Source organism: Genypterus blacodes, unplaced genomic scaffold (assembly GCF_046128005.1).
Source record: "Genypterus blacodes isolate CSIRO-AG114 ecotype Tasmania unplaced genomic scaffold, CSIRO-AGI_Gbla_v1 ptg000120l_1, whole genome shotgun sequence".
Lineage (NCBI taxonomy): Eukaryota > Metazoa > Chordata > Actinopteri > Ophidiiformes > Ophidiidae > Genypterus > Genypterus blacodes.
Window position 1 is genome coordinate 3,010,707 of NW_027466923.1, and position 22,513 is coordinate 3,033,219.

Here is a 22,513-nt window from a genome sequence, read left to right on the forward strand (position 1 = left end):
GGACAAAGCGCTGTTAAAAAATCCTCAGACTTTATATGTGATCATCTGTGGAGTCAAGCTGCCAGTACGATTGGGATTGAAACTGAGAGGCACATGAAGAGAGGATGAAACAAAACAATTGATGAATGAAAAACAGGAGGCAGCAGTGATGAAGGTGTGAAGGTAAGCTGGCCAGAGTGATGCCCAGAGCACACAAATGGAAACGGATAGAGAGAGGCATCGCTGGATGTGAAGAGCATGCGTCAGCACTAAAGCAGGGCAAACAAGAGCAGCCACAGAGCGTGCGGGCGGGCGAGCGAGCGAGACACACACACAGAGACAGACAGTGACAGCACAGATGAGCGAGGTAGAGCATGAGAGCGAACGAGGGTAGAGGTCATTGCTGTTGCGTGAGATGGGACGACAGAAATAAACCCTGTTGGATTTGTCACCTCCTGTGCCACACCTTGGCTGCATCATCCCAACACTCCATCTGGACCGCAGCAGCTCCACACCAGACCCACCTATGGGAGCTCCTCGTCTCTGGGGACGTTTCAAATCCGTGCATTAAACTGGAATGCTCAGCTGGCTGCTTCCCGAATCACTGACATGTGAAAAGGACAAACTGGACGTCTTCTTTTGTCTTCTACTAAGGAGGATTCTCTGCCTGCACGCAGCCATACAAAAACAAGGACTATGTTAACTCTTCATCAAGAATGAGATGGGAGCTTTCCAGAAGAGTGCATTACCACAAAGGACAACACCTTTTCATTTAAGGCTGGCCAGAGATCACTGTTCTCTTATCGCTATGTGGAAACAAGAAGTCGTTCTTCTGCTGTTATCAAGCAAAGCGGAGTACAGCTAATTGAGGAAGACAATGAATGTGGGAGTATTTGAAGCAAACTGCACAGCTGTTTGAGCTAAATGATTCCAGAAACAAGCAACATTACAAAGCCTGGAATTACTACCAGCAATTCTGGACAGGAAACCCACAGAATGTCGCTGTCATCTTCCTCATAACAAGCTGGCTAACTGACCGAGTGAATGACTGACCGACTGACTGACTAGTAGGTGAGTGGGTGTTTCGCTGGCTGGCTGGCTTTGTGCAGCTGTGGCTATTTCAAGAGGAAGAGGACACGTAGTCTAGAGCAGGTACGGGCTCAACCATGGGAGAAACTGCAGAATACCAGAAGCTGCAGGACACTTCGGACTCAGACTACCAACGCCTACCCAGCGATGATGAAGAGGTAGACCTCTACACTTTTCTTAATTAGGGATTCAGACACATGGCTGTAGATAAGTAAGGGCTATATGATATAACGTGTTGTTGTGTCAGTGGGTTGTGTGGGGGCGTCTTCTCTCTATCTCTGAATATACAGAACGTAGAGTACTAAGTTCTAGTAAAGGCACAAAGGAAGGACTGCAGTAATTTTCTTTGGACTAGTATGTAGCTTTGTTAGTGGCTAATAAGCAGTGATGAGGAACCAAGCAACAACAAAGGGTACGGTGTTGCTCAACCTTTTGATTGGCGTTTGAGTTGTGTTAATGGGGTTGTGAGAGAAAGTGCTTTTGGACCCAAAGTTCTGAGCTATTGTCATCATCATGAACTACCTGGAGTATGAATTGAATGGTTCTAAGTTCCTTTGCTTGGTCGTTGGTTGTAAGGTCTCTGAAGTCTCTAGGTCTCTTACTGTACACGTAAACAGAATGACAGCCTTGCACCTACTCATCAGTCCACAGTTAAGTGTAGTTTGCCATCTTACTGTTACTATGTTGCTGTGCACAAAAATACGCTGAATGCAAGTATTTAAACATGACACCTACCTGTTAGGCCAGAGGGAAACTTGCGTCCCATGAATCAGCGTTTTTGAATGGCACTCAACAGTTTGTGAACCATTGGAGATTACATAGGAACCATGGCTCTTTGGTGGTAAACAAAGGGAAGTTCCTGAGTTCCAGAAAGGGTTCCTTATACCCATCTTCCACAGGCTCAGGCGCCTGTAGAGGAGCCACATAAGGAACCGTTCAGAGTATTTCCTCTGACAAAAACTGGATCCCACGGTGCTTATTTAGGCACCAAAAACTTGCTGGTCTGGAAATAGTATAACAATGTCATCAGCCTGTGGGCCGGAGCCGCAAGTTGTTTGCATGATCAATATAGTTTAAATAAGCATTTCAGCTTATTGTTTGACAAAGGAAACACCCAACACAACTCACCAGCATTAACCTCAAATTACAACCCAAGCTTCTCCATGATGGTTAATTTGTTGTTGTTCTCAGTGTCCGCCTCTTCTGTTTCCAGAGCATGCCCACATGTTTAAAGTCAATGGCATCGTGTTTCTCACACAACTCCCAATCCTCCCATCCTCAAAAGAGCGCCAGCACTGGGGTGTGTGTTCCTGAAAATGTCATTGCAGTGGGAAAGGCAGTTGTGTGACATGATGTGAAAGTGTGTGCGTGTGTTACAGGGAGGTGTACTGTAATTCCAAGGAAAGGCAATACATGTATTTGTGGATGGTGTGAAAATAATAATAATGTATCATAGATCTCAGAGTCACAGAGAATTATTTATTTTACACTTGTTGCTCACAAACTCAGCAGTTCTCACCCCCACGCATGGCCAGCTGTGTGAGGTATTGAACCATGAGGTCATTGATGAACTGTTGGCCGATGAGCACTGTGACCTCCCCCCCACACCCCCCCTGTATTTTCTCTATTCATCTTTCTCCTTGACTGTCAGTGAGTTGAACATTGATCAGGCGCCTGTCTGTACCAAAATACTGAAAGGCCTGAACGTCCTTTTGGCTTGAATGACCAACAGATAAAGTCGCTCTGTGTCTCTTTACCCTTTCTGTTATGATAAAGGAGGGATTTATGCAGGATATTATTATTGCATAGTGTAATAAAGTAGGACAATGCCCAAGATGCAAAGCCTTTGATTCACAACTATAGAAGTGCATCCAGAAACCCCCACTTCTGATTGGTCCTCTAGTCACCTAACATGTTTACATCAGTATGTTACACTAGTCACAGCAACAGAGTACACTGGCCAGCAGAGGAACAGTGAGACAGTTTGTTTCCTATGAATACATATCACTTACAGTATTGATTGATGGGTCATGGGCTCTTGTCATTCACTATTTTAGGAGCTCCGAGGCACTCCTGTCCACATAATGTTTCGCCATAGGACAATTGCAGACTTACTAGCAGTGTTAAGAATGGGAACATGTTAATATGTGTATTATGTTTGTGCTATATAGCCTCAGTCAGCCGTGGACTGACCAGATGGTTGTTGGAGTATTTGAAGCAAATTGCACAGCTTTTTGAGCTAAATGATTCCAGATACTAGCAACATTACAAAGCCTGGAATTACTACCTGCAATTCTGGACAGGAAATTACCCACAGAATGTTGCTGTCATCTTCCTCATAACAAGCTGGCTGACTGACCGAGTGAATGACTGACCGACTGACTGACTAGTAGGTGAGTGGGTGTTTCGCTGGCTGGCTGTTGGCTGCTGAATCAGAGCTCAAACTCTACAGCATTATTACATTACATTACGATCATTTGGCAGACGCTTTTATCCAAAGCGACTTACATTACAGTTACCACCCTTCGCAGAGGGGGGAGCAATTGAGGGTTCGGTGCCTTGCTCAGGGGCACCTTGGCAGGGGCTCGAACCGGCAACCCTCCGGTTCCAAAGCGGAAGCTCTACCCACTGAGCCACTGCCTCCCATTATGCTTGAACTGACTATTTTCTATCTTATTATAGAAAAACCAAAGCACTCAAAACAAAAGTGTTGAAGTGTTTAGGCTACTGCTCTTTTTTTATGGAAATAATTAATGGAGTGTTAACTTGTTTATCTTATTTGAGCACGTACAACGCAAGACATTTGACCGACTTATCACCAAATCCCCTCCTTTCGCCTCTCCTTCAGCTTCAGAGGATCAAAAGGGATTAGGATGTGTGGATTTTCAGGGTGGTGGCAACGCAGGAAGTGTCAGTGGGGGTTGGTTTGTTGTGAGTGGCATGCATGTTAACCTCTGATTATCAGTATGGACACATATGCTGTCCGGAAGCGATCTGCTCATATGCAGAGGTCTATCTATCCTATAGCCGGGACCTCTCCACATTCACACCCACCACAAAATTCCTCTCCTCTCCTGACTTTGTGAATGATGAGGCGCAGGAGGGATTAAAGGAAAAAGTCACATCCGGAATCTGTTAAAGAGCTCCAATCTCTGATATCGAGGATGAACCATTTCCATCTGTGCGTGCTCGTAGGCTTCTGCCGGATGCAATACCGGTTATCCTAAGAGCAAGAAAGTCCTGGGTTCAAACCAGGAAGAGGCCTTCGTCTGCGCCTGTTCTCCCTGTGTTTGCGTGGGATTCCTTTCGGTGCCTTGACACTATCTAAATACATGCATGTTGAATTGGGAAACTCAAAATTGTCCATAGACGTGAATCTGAGTTTAGTTTAGTTTCTAGTTTCTGTCTGTTATTTTTTTTTTATTAGCCTAACTCTTGCCCAATGAATGCTGGGATCAGCCCACTCGTGACCCTGTATCCCTTGACCTGCAATTTCAGGATAGGCTGATAAAGGTAAATAATGATGATTTATTCTGCTCAATTTATGACTGTCCTTGCCACGAGAATGTACTGACATGTACAGTCTGTCCACACAGGTCTGCTAAGCTTGGTTAATTCATCTCTGTCAGTCTCAGTCAGTCAGTCGCCAACATTCAGGGTCAGTACTGTACGTCAGTGACTACAACGTAGGGAGTACATGACTCCACACGCCTGTATGGGTGTACAGTACGCATCATGTTACAGAATTAGGCTTAGTGTGTGGGTGTGTGTGACATTGGACATAGGCCTCACAATGTCCTGTTCTTCATAATCACATTAGCCTGTGACCTACTATTTTGATTTCGGTCATACTTAGACAATATTAGCAGTGTGGTAATGAGTTTTTATTCCAGTTGTCTGTGTGTTTCTAAGATAAAAACAGAAAGAAGGGTTGTGAACAAATAAGAGCTGTTAAATAACAATAGCTGCTTTTGTGAGGTTCAGGATTTGAAGTGTTATGAGGTCATATGTTGCTTCCACATTGTCAATAATAACTTGTCATATTACTGTAACAACCCAATGTATACCGGATTCCTGAGGCTGATATTGATCACAGCATGTAAGGAGAGGGAATTAGGTTGAATTTTATTGGAGCGTGGAACAAGATTTCCCAACAAGAAGCACACACCCACACACACAGTAGATGGTAATATGTTACTGTTACCAACTTTGACTTTTGAGACAACCATATCTGATTATAAAGCCCAATGCACATAGAAGGCAATACAGTGTAACATGAGCTAATACAAGATCTTTGCATTCTGATCATAAGATTTGTTGCCCCCTAGTGGCAACATAGTAAAACTGCAAGTTGGCTGACGGACCAAAACATATTGGTCTATCTGTTTTATTGGTTTGCGTCACGTAACTGTTCTCATACTTAACCAAACAGTCATCATTTCCAAGTTTGTTGTAGAAATGATCTTGAGTTTCCTGTGACCCAAAGCAAAAGCACACCCAGCAGCTTGAGTTATTATGTATATGAAACGGGTTCTCAACAGAGATTATGTGATCTTCAGGGAATCTTTGTCCAAATCTCATGGAATGGGAGTTTTTCATGTGTACTTGTGGTCGCAGAGGGAAACAAGACAAGGGAAGGGTCTTTGCTTTTTCCTGCTGTCCCTGCCACATCCTGTGGGCTTGGTGAATCAGAGCCAGAGTCATGATGTCACCTTTACATCTGCTTACTGAGAGAGGAAGAAACTGACATAGGCCGAAATGACTCCTGAAGGAATGTATGTACGGCTCTCTGGAGTGTTGTTCTGCTGTAGGTGGCCGTGGGAGGAACATGAGAGCTAGTGATGAAAGCAAATCCCTTTTCTTGAGGTACAAACTGCTTGATGGATTATATGTACGCCAGATGGAAGACTGACTCCTATTGTCTCATTCTATATAGGTTTCAGTTTTCCTCAGAAGTTGTAATAAGTTGTATTGATGTCCTCACATCATTCTAAACAGACTCCACCCACATAAAATTAAGTTAAATTCCTGATACACAGCCGAGCACACTCTAGAGTTGAACTTTCACACACCAACATGCTCCTAACTACAGCACGTCTCCTGTCCTTCCTTTAATTAAAGTCATACGCAACAGGTTCCATTTTGTTGTTGTTTTCTCTTTCCTTCCATTCAGTGACTCCACGTCTGCTGACCTCCCTGCCCCCTTTCCTTCCTCCAGTAAACAGAGGAGCTTTTTAATTAAAACCTGCTCTGTTGGCAAAAAGAAGTTTAAGAAAGTGCCGAGTCAAATTCTGTATGCATAGACTGATCAGGGAAGCACAATCAAAATCAGTGAAGGGAGGAAAACACTGTGAAATTAGGAAAACCACAAAACAAACAGTAAAATGCTGCTATTAAGCGTGTAAAACGCTGCTGGTATGTGCTTGTTTATAGTGGTTGGCATGGTGGAGAGATAACATTTTTGATGGATTAGAGGCAGGAAATAAAAGGCAGCACCAAATAAAGGAGAAACTGCAGCATTGAGAGGGAGGGGATGCTGGGAGAGGAAGGGCGGCACAGTGAAGCAGGCTGGGAGTGTTACTCCACATGCTATGGACCCACACACAAAGGGAATATAGGAGAGGACTGCAGTCAGGTGCTCTGTGCTTTGTTGTCTTTTAGGATGCATACTGTAACCTTAAGGTGAATATTTTGCTTTATTCCCTAATTTCTGTTGTGTTTAACCTACAAGAACTCCTTCTCTCTTTTCTCCAAATTGAAATACACTTACTGCAATAGTATTCCTTTAAGAGTGGCAAGACTTTCCGCATTGTTTTGATTACGCAACACCTCATGTTTACTCTGATTACTGTTGGAACCCTATTGATTGGGTGCTTAATTGGTTTTGCCTTCAATGGTAGTAAGGACAATTGCATACAGACTACTTGTTATGCAAATGTGTTTCTTGAGCGCTGACTCATTCATTCTCCACTTTTAGCCATTTTATGTGCGCACCTCCCTATAGAAATCCCTTTTAGTAAGACAAACCTGGTCCATGGTCCTGGTTATAACAATAGTGGAGAAATGGCCTGTTTTCACTCAGTGTGCATGGGATACTGCTTCAAATGTGTAGAGTTTTGGGTATATTTGTTACTTTACCCTGAAGAACGTTTGACTTCTAAATTACAATTGTGTGGCGATGGATTGTTGTGTGGTCTGTTAGGTGATCTGGCTGATGCTCTTATGTAACGTTGTAACGGATTTTCCGGCTCATGATGAGGGGAGACATGCAAGGCCCAACCCCCACCCAAATATGCATATAAACCACTGAAGGATGTTCCTGACTTTAGACTGGGATTAAACACTCGACTACTGTATATACAGTACAAGACAATATTTAAGACATGTGTGACGTGAGTAAGTCCCAAAAGTGAATCTGAACCACTAGGGTGAATTTTAACACAATCACAGTGAGGGAAAGTGTGTGTGTGTGTGTGTGTGAGGAGTTGCATCACAGGAAACGAGCTCTCCATCCTGGAGTTGAATGTGACCCTTTGGCTCTGGATCAAATGCTCCTCCGGCTGAATACCATGAAGCCTCTGTCCTCTGCACCACGCACTGCACTGCTCTGCACTGACTGACTGACTGACTGCAAGGGGGGGGGGGGGGGGGCAGAAAGGGTGAGGGGTAAACCAGAGAAAATGGGGGAAACAACTGGAGGAGAAACTGGGAGGAGAAGGGAGCAGGCGTGCAGATGGGTGAGAGTTGGAGGAAAGGACTGAGGAGAGAGAGAGAGAGAGAGAGAGAGAGAGGAAGAGAGACTGACCACTTGCTCAACTCTGTTTTTCAACGCAGGGAACGGCATGTCCACTCAGGGCACATACACACACACACACAAACACTCACACACAACATAAACACATAGTTGTTCTCTTGACCCCCAAACATGTGCAAACTTTCCCTTATACACACACCTACACACTAAATAAATATAAATCAGACCCACGTGCACCCAATCTCTCTCTCTTTCTCTCCCAACCCCACCCCCCCCTTCCTCCCCCCTCTCGTGCAGCTACTGTCTGTTTGCTTTTCCATCCTTCCGTCGAGCGTGGGGCTAAAAATAGGCGCAACTTGGTTTTCGCCCCGATTCACTCGCTCAGCAGTCAAGCAGACGGCCCCCAAGGCAGACAGACAGAGAGAGAGAGAGAGAGAGAGAGGGACAGAGAGAGAGAGAGAGAGAGAGAGAGAATCTGCATGAGGGAGTGAGACTGAAAGGGAGGGAGGAAGGTGGAGTGACTTGTTTGTGGAGTTCTGTAACTTTGGATCAGTGGCTCATTTGCAGGAGGACTACAAACAGCAGCTTTACAGCATTTCTTTGCACGTATCCAGATGCTGGCTCGCCGCTTCACTGCACACCCTGAGCTCTATATGAACGCCTTTTTCCTTCTGAAGGGAGCTGAAGCTGAATGAGGAGCTGACTGGAAGATTGCCCCATGATGGAATGTTGCAGACTTCTATACAGGATTCTAGGAAGTTCTCCTTCCCTCTGTCCGGTTGGTAGCTGCCGGTCTGGATCTGTGGACCGTGTGCTCTTCTTGGCAGACCCATCAAAACTTGTTATGTCAAACTCTGACTCGTGTGGCTTTGGTTATGGTTTAAAAGAGCAGCAGCCATCCCGAGTCATTTAAAGCACAGATTTCTTTGCAACTACTTACATCCAGACTACGGGAATTCAAGATGCGGCGTTTTGACAAGCTGAAGAAGTCATTCCCCTTCCTGGCACGCTTTCACGTGTATCGAGTAAGTCTGGAATCTGTTAGTCCACTCAGGGCTTTTGGTGTTGTTAATCTGATGTTGATGGTCAGGATTGCAGGCGATTGGTCTCTAACTACAATACTTTGTCCTTATATAGGCAAAACTGTCATGGGTTTTGAGAAAAAAAATCTGTGCGTGAGTGTGTATGGACTCTGCAGCTGGACCGAGGCTGTCCTCAGGGAGAGTTGTTGTTATTGCAGCAGGATGTCGGAGCAGAAAAGAATCCGATACAGGACATGGAGAAGGTGTGTGTGTGTGTGTGTGTGTGTGTGTGTGTGTGTGTGTGTGTGTGTGTGTGTGTGTGTGTGTGTGTGTGTGTGTGTGTGTGTGTGTGTGTGTGTGTGTGTGTGTGTGTGTGTGTGTGTGTGTGTGTGTGTGTGTGTGTGTGTGTGTGTGTGTGTGTGTGTGTGTGTGTGGGATGCATGTGTGCACGCTCATTTCTGCACCACCATGAGGAATGAGTTCACACCAAAGTCATTTCTTACCAGGCTCATTGTGTTCTTTTCTTTCTGTCCAAGCTTCTACACGTCACTTTTTAGTTTCTCTCCTTGTGTTATTTGTTTTATATGATCTGACAGTTTATGGGTGTTGCAAGGTGGTCAGTTGAAAGTATTTCTGTAGATAAACGTATAGGAAACTGATGCTGGCCCCCGGGTGGGATTCCTCAGGGTCCTGCCAGAAGTCACACCTAATGGTAGAACTGAGCTCCGTCTTCTTCCAGCCTTCACACATTTGCAATGTCTGCAGAGTCAAGTTTAGTTGTGTGGTCATCTTCTAGTTGAGTTACACGTCATAAATATTCTAACGTGTTCATGATTTACCATTCTACAGATTCAGTCACATGTTCGTACTGTTCATGATCAGGAAACAATTAGGAAGCTCGTCTTGTTGTTGAATATCAGCAGTGTTGCATCAAACGTACGGAAAGCTGCGAATACGTTCAACATTCAACATATATAGTCAAAATATTGTAATATATGCATTAAAAACTGAAGAGACTCTGTGATCTTGTGACAGTGGAGGTGTTATTGTGTGAGTGTGTGTGTGTTATGTTGCCATCAAATGTGATTTTCAGACATTTTTGCTCAGAAAAACAAGGAAGGAAAAATCACATTGAAGCATTTCAGCTGCAAAGGTTCTGTGTTGTTTTTGCCAATTTCCACTGTCAGAGCTCATTAAATAACAATCTGTGATGGCGTCAAATTACCACTATTATTTTTATGCTGGATTGGGAGAGTCATCACTTTTTAGCCAACGACCGCACGCACACACACACACACACACATATGTGACTTCTGGCCTGCACACGTATTCAAGAATGGCAAAAATGTGACCCTACTGTTGTGGGGGGTCTGGGGGAGAGATGGAGAGATGGGTGAGTGACGGGTGAGCCTTCAGAAATGTTGCCTTTGACCCCCTCGTGCCTCAGGTTTGACACTGGCATGGAAAGAGCACAGAATAGGAAGCTGTCTTACGTCTTTGACACTCTGGGGAGAAGTAACACTTGCATGTTGGAGGGCAGATGATATATGAACCTATATTGTAGAGATGATCAGGGTGTAGCAGACAGAAATTACACAAATTATAAGCCTTAGATAGATTATGAGTATCAGTTCTATCCAAAACACACTATCTACCATGAAGAGGGTTAGTTTGCTTAGGTGGCAACAGGAAAAATCCAGGTTTTGTTGTCTAATACAGGCAAAAGGCAGTGTAGGAGTCTTATTTGGTCCGTATGTATGTAATGCAGTGGCAGAGGTCTGGGCCCAGTTTAGAGCGGTGGTGGACGCTCCACACAGGCTGTTGTATCGTCTTTCTCAGGCTAAGTGTCAGACATGATACAGCAAAATGAAATAGGGATTCAAGTGACTGCAGCAGCAGTTGCCACTAATGCCACAGGCACCAGAGGCATTCAGTGCAGACTGTGTGTGCGTGTGTGTGTGTGTGTGTGTGTGTGTGTGTGCAAGATGTGACGGGTTGTTATGCAGGATTATTCTGTGATCGCTTTTTAAAAAGAGGATTTCTGTCAGAGCTATTTTTAAATGTCTGGAGTCTGAAGCCCAAAGTCTTAAAATCAGTTTTCAATGAATTTGCCTGAAAAGCTGAATTGTTCAAAATACTTCACATGACACTGGGACAGACTGTTTGTGTCAATCTGTGTATTTATGTTGTGGAAATGTTAACACTTTACTTTTCACACATAAATCTAGTGCTGGTTTTAGTTTCATTCATTTTATTTCTTTCCTAATCTAAGTTAAAATCCAAACCTTCAGAATAAAGTGTGACAGTGAGTTTATGGTGTTGAATAGTTTGAAAATCAGGACATTACTCATTCCATTCCTGGAAAACACAGGATTGCTCCAATAGTGGAATCTTTCCTTGAGTTGAAAATGTTCTGTGTTTTGGAATCTTTCACTTTTTCGTCATGGATTCTTTTGCTGTTACATTAGGTGTGTATTCGTGTGTGTGTGTGTGTGTGTGTGTGTGTGTGCTCGGCAGTGACATTCTTTAACTCTGCAGGTCACAGCCAATTAAGCAATAGGAAGTGACCTCTAACTAAAGCCATTGAGAAGTTTGAAGTGACGGAGAGGAAGCTGTGACCCCTTTGATACTTTCCCCTGGACCTTTTCACCCGGCCTCAGCCAGCACAGGAAGTTCCTCATTCACAGAGCACAATTACCACTGAGGAGAATGACCTCTACGCCCTTCAACGTAACCCAAAGCTCTCCCTGTCAGTCTCTAAGGATTAGGAATGTCTGGCTTTTCTTTTTTTTTTTTGAAAGATTTCACATGGGATTAGGGTTAACACGGTTGTGAAACAGGTGTAATGAGAGGCCAGGCCAGCTGTTTTACACGCACTTAAGTGCATTTGCTAAGGTTTGGATTAGTTTTTGGCAGTGTTTAGTCCTGCTTAAAGGAGTCGTAACAGGGGCTCATCTATACCTTGATTTATGGCTGGAGTGGAAGAGAATTTGACAGTGATGGATGGTGTTTCAAGCTCAGATGGTGTGTTTTGACATTGAAGATTGATGGGATGACGCCATTGTTTTGAAACGCATTATTACAGCGTGTTCAGCTGGTGGAAGAGCCTTCAGTTTGTCTTCAGTGGTTGCTATGGACACCAGGTGTACATCATTCATCACAGTTGGCCGATCTGCGCCTGAATGACTGAATTAATATATGTATGTAGGAATATAATGTCTGTAAAGCACTAACCCAAATTAGAAACTTAATTTGGGTGGATCATTTCTTGGTCCTCTCTATGTCTTTGTTGGAATGCAAGGAGTTTGATTTGATATTAGATTTTTCTGTGTGCTATTCAGCATCCAAACATAAGGGACAAAGCACAGAATCACATTTTCTTAGATTATATTTGTGGTGTTGAGCATCAACGCAGAGACATGTTGAATGTTTGCTTTAAACTCTCTTTCTCTCCCGTGTGTTTCTATAGAAACTGGGCGGCAGCATGCAGTGTGAGGAGGGCACAGAATGGCTTCTGGAGCTGCTGATGGAGGTGCAGCTGCAGCAGTACTTCCTGCGCATCCGCGACGACCTGAACGTCACGCGGCTGTCGCACTTCGACTACGTCAAGAACGAGGACCTGGAGAAGATCGGCATGGGTCGACCTGGTGAGAGCGAGTGAGTGTGGGTGTGTGCGCTAGCTTCGTTCGAGGAGAGCTTCCAGGGTTTTGCTTGAGTGTGTAATGTATATGTGGTGTGCAAGTATGTATGACAACTTTCTAGATTATTCTTGCTCAATCATTAATGAGTTCATACTGTTATCTGCTGTAATTGCAGTGTGTGTCTTGGCTTCCACTCACTTAAGCCCCTAATACCATTTTATACTCACAACTGGTAATTATACACAACGGGAAGGGATACTGAAGTGTTGCTTCTTTTGTCTGCAGATGCTTTTTAGTCTCATTACTGTCACCCTTGAGGCCTGGGCTGTAGAGCTGCTTAAGACTAATTACACCCACTTCTGCCACTCACACACTCACAGCTCCTGCCTTTGCTCAGATTGCTGCTCTCCTGCTTTTCTTTCCTATTCTGTCATTCAAATTGCTACTTACACTTTCTTGTCCTCACTCCTTTCTTTCCATTCTCCATCCCCTCCGCATCTTTATCCCTTTTATTGAACCAAAACCTATAGGTTACAAACAGCAAACAGGGTGTCGACGTGGATCAATGTGTTTTTGCGTATAGAAGCATCGCAAATGTTTGGATAGAAGCCCCAAAACTTAAACAATCTATTTCACTTCATTTGAGTATCCAAACTGTAATAGATCCAAAGAAACATATCCCGAGACGATTTGTTTGGGAGGAGAGTGCGAGAGGAAGTGCCACAGCTCAAGTTTGGTTCTGGAGGTTTGTACAGAATTACTCATCGTATTCATTCTCTCTCTCTAATTCTCATGATGAAGGGCAGAGACGACTGTGGGAGGCGGTGAAGAGGAGGAAAGCCATGTGCAAACGCAAATCCTGGATGAGCAAGGTAGAGTTTGACACAGGCACAACACACACACACACACACACACACACAGGACTTATTTAGTGTGGTACATGGTATGCCTAACATTCTGTCACCATGGTGCCATCTGTCTGTCTGTCATTTATTCTCGTGATTTATTCTTGTCCTTATTTGTCCTTGCTCAGTAATGCTCACATAAGAAAAAACATTCAATAATGCAAAATTACACACACACACGAAACACACAGTGCCACTGCCCGTGTGTGTGTGCGTGTGTTTGTGTGTGTGTTGGCCTGAGGACGGTTTCCTTCTAAAATTACACCTGTCTGTTCCTGCCTCTGGCACCATCATCAGCGAGGGTAATCTGCTTCCTTCCAGACACACACACACACACACACACACACACACACACACACACACACACATACACACACACACACACACACATACACACACACACACACGCACACGCACACGCACACACACAGAGAGTCTGACCACAGAGATGTGGTGTTTTTAAAAGGTCTGGAGCATTATGTCATGTCTGGTCCGGTGTGAATGTGAAACCACACACCACAGGCTCCTGTTTATATCTGGCCATTCAAATGCTGCCACACTGGGAATTGATTCACACCTCTCTTCTCTCGCCGCTGATGCCTTTTCTTAGTATTGATTTTCATTTCCCAGACCTGCAAACATTGATTTCACGTTAGTTTCATTCCCATTTAATGCCACCAGCGAGCAAAGCGACAGCAAAATCGCACCATTAATCAATTCTCACCGACAGCGCTTTCACGAACCAATCATAATCACAGACAGGACACGGACAGCCTGCCAAAAACTGAGCCGTCTGGTCACCTCACTGTGTTCGGTCTCATCTTCAGCATCTTATAGCAGCACCGATTTCTTTAAGCGGTGTTGATGATGCAACAATTTTTAAGGTGCCGATTCAACTCCCATCCATCTGAAACTTATAGTGTGTAAAGATTCCATAGTCCTTCCTGTAAATTCAGTGTTAAATTGAAGTTTAGTTGAAAAAGGTCAAAGGGTTAAATGTTTCTATACTAGGAATTCTAAATTATTTAGGGGGACAAACAAACAAAGCTGCTCTTTATTTCACGGCTCAGTGCAAACAGGAATAGAATGCACTCACACACACACATACACACACAAACACACACACACATTCACATTCATTGAAGCATTCAGGTCAGTTAATCTAATAGTGCCTCCTAATGAGTCATTTCCTAACAGCTAAGTGGTTCCTGTTGTCTTGAGTGTTGTTGTTGTTGTCGGCGCTTAAGTCAAGAGGCAGGAAATTCTCTCTCTCCCTGCTGTGTGTCTCGTGAAAAAGGTTTTGTGTGTGTGTTGAGTTATGGGTCTGCTCCCTAATGGCCGTAGGCGCAGATAGGAGACGAGTGATGTTTCCTTCTGCGCAAGCCACTATAACTGTACTGTTTCTTCCTGCCACACACATTACAGTACACACACACAAGAAACATAAGAGGACACAGAAAAATGGTGCCTTTGTAAATACTTGTAAAAACCTGACTGTTAGTTTCCTTAAACATTAGTGGGAGTTATGGGAAATGTCTGATCTCTCCCTCCAACCCCCGCTGCTCTCCAGACTCAGCCTGGTGTCATCTGTGTACAAAGAGGCCGGGCTGATAGCTCCATGACTAATAAAAGCTGTGAGATAAAACACTCCAGCAGCAACTTCTTCTGTCCCCACACAGCGTCAGACAGTTGGGTTCACTTATGTGAGCGTTTGTGTTGTATGAGAAACTAGTAAATGTATTGTATTGGCTTCCTTCATAAAGGCACAGATGTTTAGTTTACGCATTCTCTTCTTCTTGATCGTAGGTGTTCAGTGGCAAACGGCCAGACGGTGGAGACTTTCCCCAGCAGGGTCAGCCGGCCTCCTCCTTCCGCAAGCTGTCCCCAACACCTCCCCTGGTTCTGGGAGAGGGAGTTCTGGCCACACAGCCCATAAGCGGTGCTCCTCTGGATGGGCAGCAGCAGGCCTTGACCTGCCTCATCCCGGAGAAGGACCTGACGCTGTTTGAGAAGCTGGGGGACGGTTCCTTCGGCGTAGTCAAGAGAGGAGAGTGGCTCACGCCTGCAGGCAAAGTGGTGAGGAGGCGAAAACATTAGGTCGTCTTTGGCGGTTGCTTCGCTCTGCACTCTTACTTTATAATTTATGATCCATTTTTTTTAAAGTGCCACACACTGCCGGTTTTTTCAACTGTCCTACCAGCAGTTTCTGTATTTTTGCACTGGTTGGTGTTGCTCGCAGCTGCCCGTTTGTACCATCAAATCTCAGCAGAAATGTATTTCGGAGCCTGCAGTCTATGGACGCTTGGTGCTCGGTTCATTGTTCCTTGGCTCTCATCCTTTCCAGCTGAACGTAGCAGTGAAGTGTCTGAAGACGGATGTGCTCAGCCAGCCTGACGCTCTGGAGGACTTCATCTGTGAGATCAACGCCATGCACTCACTGGACCACCAGAACCTCATCCGCCTCTACGGTGTGGTGCTCACACATCCGATGAAGATGGTAGTGGACACACACAAACGCACCCACGCAAAGCATTAATGCATACACTGTGTATATTTATTACATTTGAATCACACAAAGTCCCAGCTTAATCACCTCAGGCATCTTGAGGCTTTGTGCTGTTAGAGGTGATGATAGAGGAAGGAAAATGGAGAGGAAGGGAGGAGAGCAGGAGGACTAAAGGAGAAAAATAAGAAGGCTGACATTTCTGCCTAGTTATTTTTGTCCCTTTGTTACATTGTGGTTATTTCCTCTGGTTTAATTTGAGATTAATGTGGCCACATTGTTCTGCGCTCGCCTTATCTACATATTGATCTTTCTCCCCTTTCTTCCATTTCCTTCCCTATCTTCTCTCTCTCCCTCCCTTTCTCTCTCTCGCCGCCCTTTAGGTGACGGAGCTGGCTCCTCTGGGTTCTCTGCTGGAGCGGCTGCGATGCCTTCGTCCGCAGGGCCCCGTGTTGATCCACACTCTGTGTCAGTACGCTGTGCAGGTGGCCTGTGGAATGGCCTACCTGGAGCAGAGGAGGTTCATTCACAGGGACCTGGCTGCCAGGTAGGCAGAAGGCCATGGAGATCTACATGGAACTAGATCATAGCAACTAGATCACTCACTGATTGGCTGGCTGTACTGCAGAGTCCAAGCACCCTCTCCTACCCTGATGGGTCCCTTTCAATGTTGACTTAGTGTATACCTGAGAAAATCTAAACTTAAAGACAGTGCATGACTAAAATTGTTTCCCAAATTGTTTCAGGAATATTCTACTGGCCTCAGCTCACAGAGTGAAGATCGGTGACTTTGGCCTGATGAGGGCGTTGCCAAACAACGATGAGCACTACGTCATGCAGGAGCACCGCAAGGTCCCCTTTGCTTGGTGGGTTCAATGAAGCAACAACACAATAGCTGGTTCTCTAGTTGTGTACAATGCTGCTGGGAATTGTTGTTTTCTTTCCTAACTTCCTGCCAGCCGGGAAGCTAGTTGGTAATCTGTTTGAGTTCCCATCCATAAATCAATACCTGTGCCTAGTGTCCCCTCACCTAAAGCAGGGATTACCCTTAATAGGTTTGTAGGTGATTGGTTCAATCTTCTTTTAAAATTCCTTGTCTTCCTGCAGGTGTGCTCCCGAGAGTTTGAAGACCAGAACTTTTTCCCACGCTACAGACACTTGGATGTTTGGAGTGACTCTGTGGGAAATGTTCACCCATGGCCAGGAGCCTTGGCTGGGTCTTAATGGGAGCCAGGTAAAGGAGTCATACTCAGGGTAGATACTGTTGTTTCAGACTTCAACTGTTTACTTTTTGTCATACAATTAATTTTCTTCTATCCCAGATCCTGCATAAGATTGATAAAGAAGGTGAACGCCTCCCTAAGCCAGAGGATTGTCCCCAGGATATTTATAATGTCATGCTGCAGTGCTGGGCTCAGAAATCAGATGACAGACCGACATTTGTCGCTCTACGGGAATTCTTGCTTGAGGTAACGAAGGCTTTTTTAGGCAAATGGTGATTGATCAGGACTTGTATCTCCACCAGATGGCGCTACATCACTGTCTCAGAAACATTATTTTAAAGTCTCACCTATGTCTTGACTGTATGTGCCCATCTTAGACGATGCCCACGGACATGTGTGCCCTTCAGGACTTCGACGAGCCTGACAAACTTCTAATCCAGATCAATGATGTCATCACCATCATTGAGGGAAGGTCTGTGTCCTGTCTGTTTTTTACATGAGATGATCAAATTCAATTCATTCAAATGTTTAGTAAAAACCCCCACTTTCTACTTTTTCCAGGGCAGAGAACTATTGGTGGCGTGGTCAAAACAAGCGGACTCAGAAGGTCGGCCAGTTCCCCAGGAATGTGGTCACTTCAGTTGCGGGTTTGTCAGCTCACGACATTAGCCGACCGCTGAAGAACAGCTTCATTCACACAGGGCATGGAGACAGCAACCCTCACCGCTGCTGGGGCTTCCCTGACCGGATCGATGAGTAAGAACCAACTTGTGTTGATTGTCAGCTTTACCTTGACTCAATTCAACTTTAGGTAGTAGTTCTAATACTGCCGATCACCAACAGACACAGTGCAGAATAGTGATAAACCACATTGGGATTGTACTACTAGCACTATTAAACGTTCACCAATAGATGGCAGTAGAACATTGTAGATTTCCACCAGGGTATTGCAGCAAAAGAACTTCAGTCTCTTCCTCTCTCTTCCTTACAGTTTGTACCTTGGCAATCCCATGGATCCTCCCGATGTTCTCAGTATAGACCTCAATGCAGGTGGGCCCACACAGCTGCCGAGCCGATCCAGAAGTGAGTAAGGTCCATGCCACAGTCATCACCATTTGAACTCTTGTAGAACCTCTTGAGTAAGAACCAACTTGTATTGAACTTTGTGTCAAATGTCTGGAAGAAAGTAGCACTGTGAGCAAGAAGCAAGGCAGGAACAAGTTATCAATAATAATCCTGAAGGCCTCACTTAATTGTATTACTATTTTCACTACAGGCACATTCAGTTGAGTTGAAATATGAAATCAGGAGCAAAAAGAAGCATTATTCTCATTATAAGTGGTAATATAGTTTTACTGCTACTATTGAGTGAGGTGAGTAAAATGTAAACATTGCATAATGTTATTTTGGATGAAAGCTCAAATCTGCTTTCCTCCTTTTCGAGCACTTGCTTTGCAAATCTTTTATTTCAGTTGAGTCTAATACTTCCTTCTTTGTTTCTGATCGATTTCTCTTTGCTGCTCTTTTTCTTTGCTCTTTTTTTTGTTTCTCTTCCCTGATATTTTTTTGCAACCTTTCTAGAGGAGCCTCCTCCCCGCCCTCCTCAGCCAGCATTTTTTGTCAAGAGTAAGTCTGGTCTCTCTCAGCAGCTCCTCACCCATTGCTCCTGCCCTCTCTGTTCCCTCTTAGCTCCACTCCTCACAGGTACATCCCAAGTTTTTATTTTCCGTCCTCCGCCTGCGTTGCAGTGATTCTGTCCTCCGCTTTTACTTTTCTGTTTCCAACATTGTTGTTTCTTCATCTCCATACTCTCCCCCTCTGCCCCTCTAACAGCTGTGCACTTGTTTGCTGACAGACCTGTAGGAGTTTGTAGGAGTGTTGTTGTGCAGTGGCATGTGTCTCGTATTTTGGTGTTTGTGCGATGAAGTAATCTCTGAGAAACTCTTGGTTTGACTGAATATTTGTGTCTCCAGAACCCTGCTATGATCCGGTGAATGACGACGAGGATCCAACCTCTACAGGACTAAAGAGATTATCACTCTGCAAACCAGTTTCCGTCAAAGGCCTCAAACTTAAACCTGCCGCGTGGGTCTCTGCGTCCAAACAGGGGAGTGGTCGGACATCCGGCTCGGGCCACGTCCCAAACATTGACGTGTCCCTCATCGACTTTGGGGAGGAGTTCCCTCCGCCAACACCCACCCCTTCCCCTGTGGTCGAACTTCAGATCCCATCATTGGCTAAACTGGCTTTGCAAGCAGACAATATTCTGGACCGGACTCCACCTCAGAGTCCATCAAGATCGTTACCCCGCCCCCTTCACCCCACACCAGTAGTGGACTGGGATGCTCGACCGTTGCCCCCACCTCCAGCGTATGATGATGTAGCTCAAGACGAAGATGATATGGAGGTATGAGAGGAGGTGATGCCATATGTCACTTATTTAATACTTGGAAAGCAGTATGTTTAGCTGCAAATGTTTCAATACAACTTCATTAATTAATTGTCTGTCCTCTAAAGGTGAGCTCCATCAACAGCACAGAGCAGCAGTACGAAGAGCAACAGAACGATGTCTCCAGTCCCGATAGGTCTCTCTCCTGTGGACAGATGTTAGAAGGTGAGGCCCCTTTCTCTAGGGGTCCAGGCCTGGAGGACAACCTCTTTCTCCCCAGCAACCAAAGCCAAGGCCTGTCTACATCTTTCTCTCAGTCAGCGGAGATCTTCCAGGAACTGCAGCAAGAGTGCATGAGAAGGTTAAATGTGCCCACTCGAAGTGCTGCTCGGTCATGCTCACCGTCCCTGAGCTTCGCCTCATTTCCCCAGACTCAGGACACGCAGGACAAACCCCAGATCCCTCCCCGTGTCCCCATCCCACCTCGCCCTGTAAAACGGGGTGACTATGTATCTGTTCGCTGGTCCGGGGAAATCTCCCTGTCTCCCACACCAGCTGACACCACAGACGACATATCAGGTCCAGACCAGGACCGACCACCTCAGATTCCACCCAGGGACCCTTTGTCCCAGCCAGGCTCCAGGACTCCCAGTCCCATGGGCCTTGTAGTGGGCTCTCCTCAGCAGAGAGTTTATTCTGTGAGCCCCAGCACAATGCAGGCTCCCCTGACCTCCTGCTCCTCCACACATGCCTATGGCACCTATCTCTCCACCTCTCCAGGTAAACTCATGCCTACTACACACAGCTTTGCCTCAGATCCTAAATATGCTGCACCCAAGGTGATTCAAGCACAAGGAAAGGACCCGTCCAGCAAGGGCCCCTGTATCCTCCCCATTGTCCGCGACGGGCGTAAGGTCAGTAACACCCACTATTACCTCCTGCCAGAGAGGCCCCCGTACCTTGAACGCTACGACCGCTTCTTCAGGGAGGCAGAGAGTCTTCCTGCGGAGGAAAGGCACCACGTACGGCAAGCCAACACTGCTACTGTCAGACCCTTGGTAGTCAACAGCCTCCAGGCGCTCCAGGGACCCGGCCAGGGACAGGGCCTCGTCCAGCCCAATGAACTGAAGGCCAATTTCTCCTCCAACAACAACAGCACACTGGGCGTGGCACGGTCAGGGATGAATACGTCGATTGGTCTTCCTCGAGTCTGTTCTGAGGGTCTAACGGCACAAACGGTGACGGCAAGAACAGATCCAGGAGGGAACTCACAAGACAAGGTCAAGATGGTGAGGAGAGATTGTTTGTTGTATGCTTGTATGTTACTGGTTGCTGAAAAGCGGCACAATTTTGGGGTGTTAAGCTTGTGTTCTATCGTTCTGCTGATGGAATGCTGTCCTACAAGCTTTATTATAAAGTTTACTTCCAATATATATTTTCTCCTCATATCCTCCTTAATGCTGTTTTGATTGATTCTCATAAATTAGACCAAATAAGTGTGAATTTGTTAAGTTATTGCAACCAGAGCCTCCCTTTCTGTCACCGGAGTGCTCAATCAAACTGCGAGAGAGAAACGACTTTCTGTACTTATTGAGACTGTGTGTGTGTGTGTCACTTGTTTGGCAGAGAAGTACGCAGTTTGCTGCATTGCAGTTTCTAACTCCATATTCAAATGAAAATTTCTGTCATAGCAAAAATAGATGGAGCAGAAATGCATGCATATATTTGAAGAAGTTGGAAGCATACTTTAAAAGCATATATACACAGCAGATGTAGACATACTGTATATATGTGTGTGAATAAACAATCAGGTACTTCATTTTAAGTAGAATCAGATTTATGCAGAGGTCAAAGGGCAGGTGGGGTCATGTGTGAAGTGAACTGCAGAGCACTTCATTGCAAGACAGATGATCTACTTTAGATGCATTCTCTAGTAGTTGTTATAGCTGTGGCATTATGACATGATTGATACCTTAAATGGGAAATTATTGACTGCTCAAGAGCCAATCACTGTCAAGCTCATGTTGGCAGAAGACGGATTTCACAAGAAATCCTATTGATTTTTGCTGTTATGGCCCAAACAAGTAGCTGCACATGCAGTTCAAGTAGTGTGTAGCTTTGTTGCGCAGGAGAATCTGATAACCTCTCTGATAACCTTGTGACTACTTCAAATATGAGAAGACTTTACTTGATGCCTTTATAAATGGTCTTGATACAAACCTTTAACACACCATAAACAGGAGTGATGCCTCAGAGTGAGCAGAATGAGTGTGTTACTGGCTGCTGCACAGACCTGCTCTGAACTCTGTGTGTGTGTGGTGTGGTTGTGCCATTCAGGTGCAGGAGGCAGTTCATGGTGTGACCATAGAGGAGTGCCAGACTGCCCTCCAAAACCACAACTGGAATGTCCAGAAAGCTGTGTATTACCTCAAGGTAACAACACACAATGACAAACCCTGCAACTTTGTAAATTCATTTAATATGTATGCAGAAACCTCCAACAAACAACTGAGGAAGTATGTTCTCTAAGTAGATTTGGAGTCTATTTTTCTTATTTGACTGTTGCACAGATGACCTTTCCTGTTCATCAGCTCATATAGATCATGTTTTCTGTTGTATCTGCTCATGCATGGCCTTTTAGAGCAAAGTTGTATTCACACCAGACGCATGCAGGTCATTTACAAACAGAAATGTGCAGCCCAAGGGGAAAAGATCATCCTAACTCCTGCCCTCTCATCTATCCCTGTCCTGATGTCTCTCCCTGGCTCCCGGTGTCTCTGCAGGTGGAGCAGCTGTTCTGCTTGGGCCTGAGAAGCAGGACGGAGTGTATAAAGCTGCTGGAGATGTGTGACTGGAACCTGGAAGTGGCCAGCACCCAAATGCTAGATAACTACGGCTCCACAACAAGGCAGAGGTATTACATCTTAGAGTGTTTGCTTTGCCAGCAAGTCGCCTTGACCAGCAATAACTATGAAGAATGAGCCACCAATTCAACTTCCTTCTATTGC

At 45.2% G+C, this 22,513-nt stretch overlaps 1 protein-coding gene across 3 annotated transcripts in view; it reads left to right on the plus strand.

Moving 5' to 3' along the window:
* tnk2b (tyrosine kinase, non-receptor, 2b) overlaps positions 1 to 22,513 on the plus strand; it is a 42,049-nt gene that overhangs the window by 14,578 nt on the left and 4,958 nt on the right. Inside the window, exons 1-16 of one of the 3 annotated variants that reach the window (XM_076162239.1) lie at positions 8,195 to 8,847; positions 12,314 to 12,491; positions 13,287 to 13,357; positions 15,197 to 15,466; positions 15,735 to 15,887; positions 16,277 to 16,440; positions 16,640 to 16,759; positions 17,001 to 17,127; positions 17,216 to 17,362; positions 17,494 to 17,588; positions 17,678 to 17,872; positions 18,108 to 18,199; positions 19,090 to 19,523; positions 19,634 to 20,794; positions 21,843 to 21,938; positions 22,289 to 22,419. In XM_076162239.1, the coding sequence (XP_076018354.1) occupies positions 8,785 to 8,847; positions 12,314 to 12,491; positions 13,287 to 13,357; positions 15,197 to 15,466; positions 15,735 to 15,887; positions 16,277 to 16,440; positions 16,640 to 16,759; positions 17,001 to 17,127; positions 17,216 to 17,362; positions 17,494 to 17,588; positions 17,678 to 17,872; positions 18,108 to 18,199; positions 19,090 to 19,523; positions 19,634 to 20,794; positions 21,843 to 21,938; positions 22,289 to 22,419 (3,497 nt within the window). In that variant the 5' untranslated portion in view covers positions 8,195 to 8,784. Of the gene's footprint in view, positions 1 to 8,194; positions 8,848 to 12,313; positions 12,502 to 13,286; positions 13,358 to 15,196; positions 15,467 to 15,734; positions 15,888 to 16,276; positions 16,441 to 16,639; positions 16,760 to 17,000; positions 17,128 to 17,215; positions 17,363 to 17,493; positions 17,589 to 17,677; positions 17,873 to 18,107; positions 18,200 to 19,089; positions 19,524 to 19,633; positions 20,795 to 21,842; positions 21,939 to 22,288; positions 22,420 to 22,513 lie in introns of those variants that run through there. The other 2 variants (XM_076162240.1, XM_076162241.1) reach the window with 2 other exon arrangements.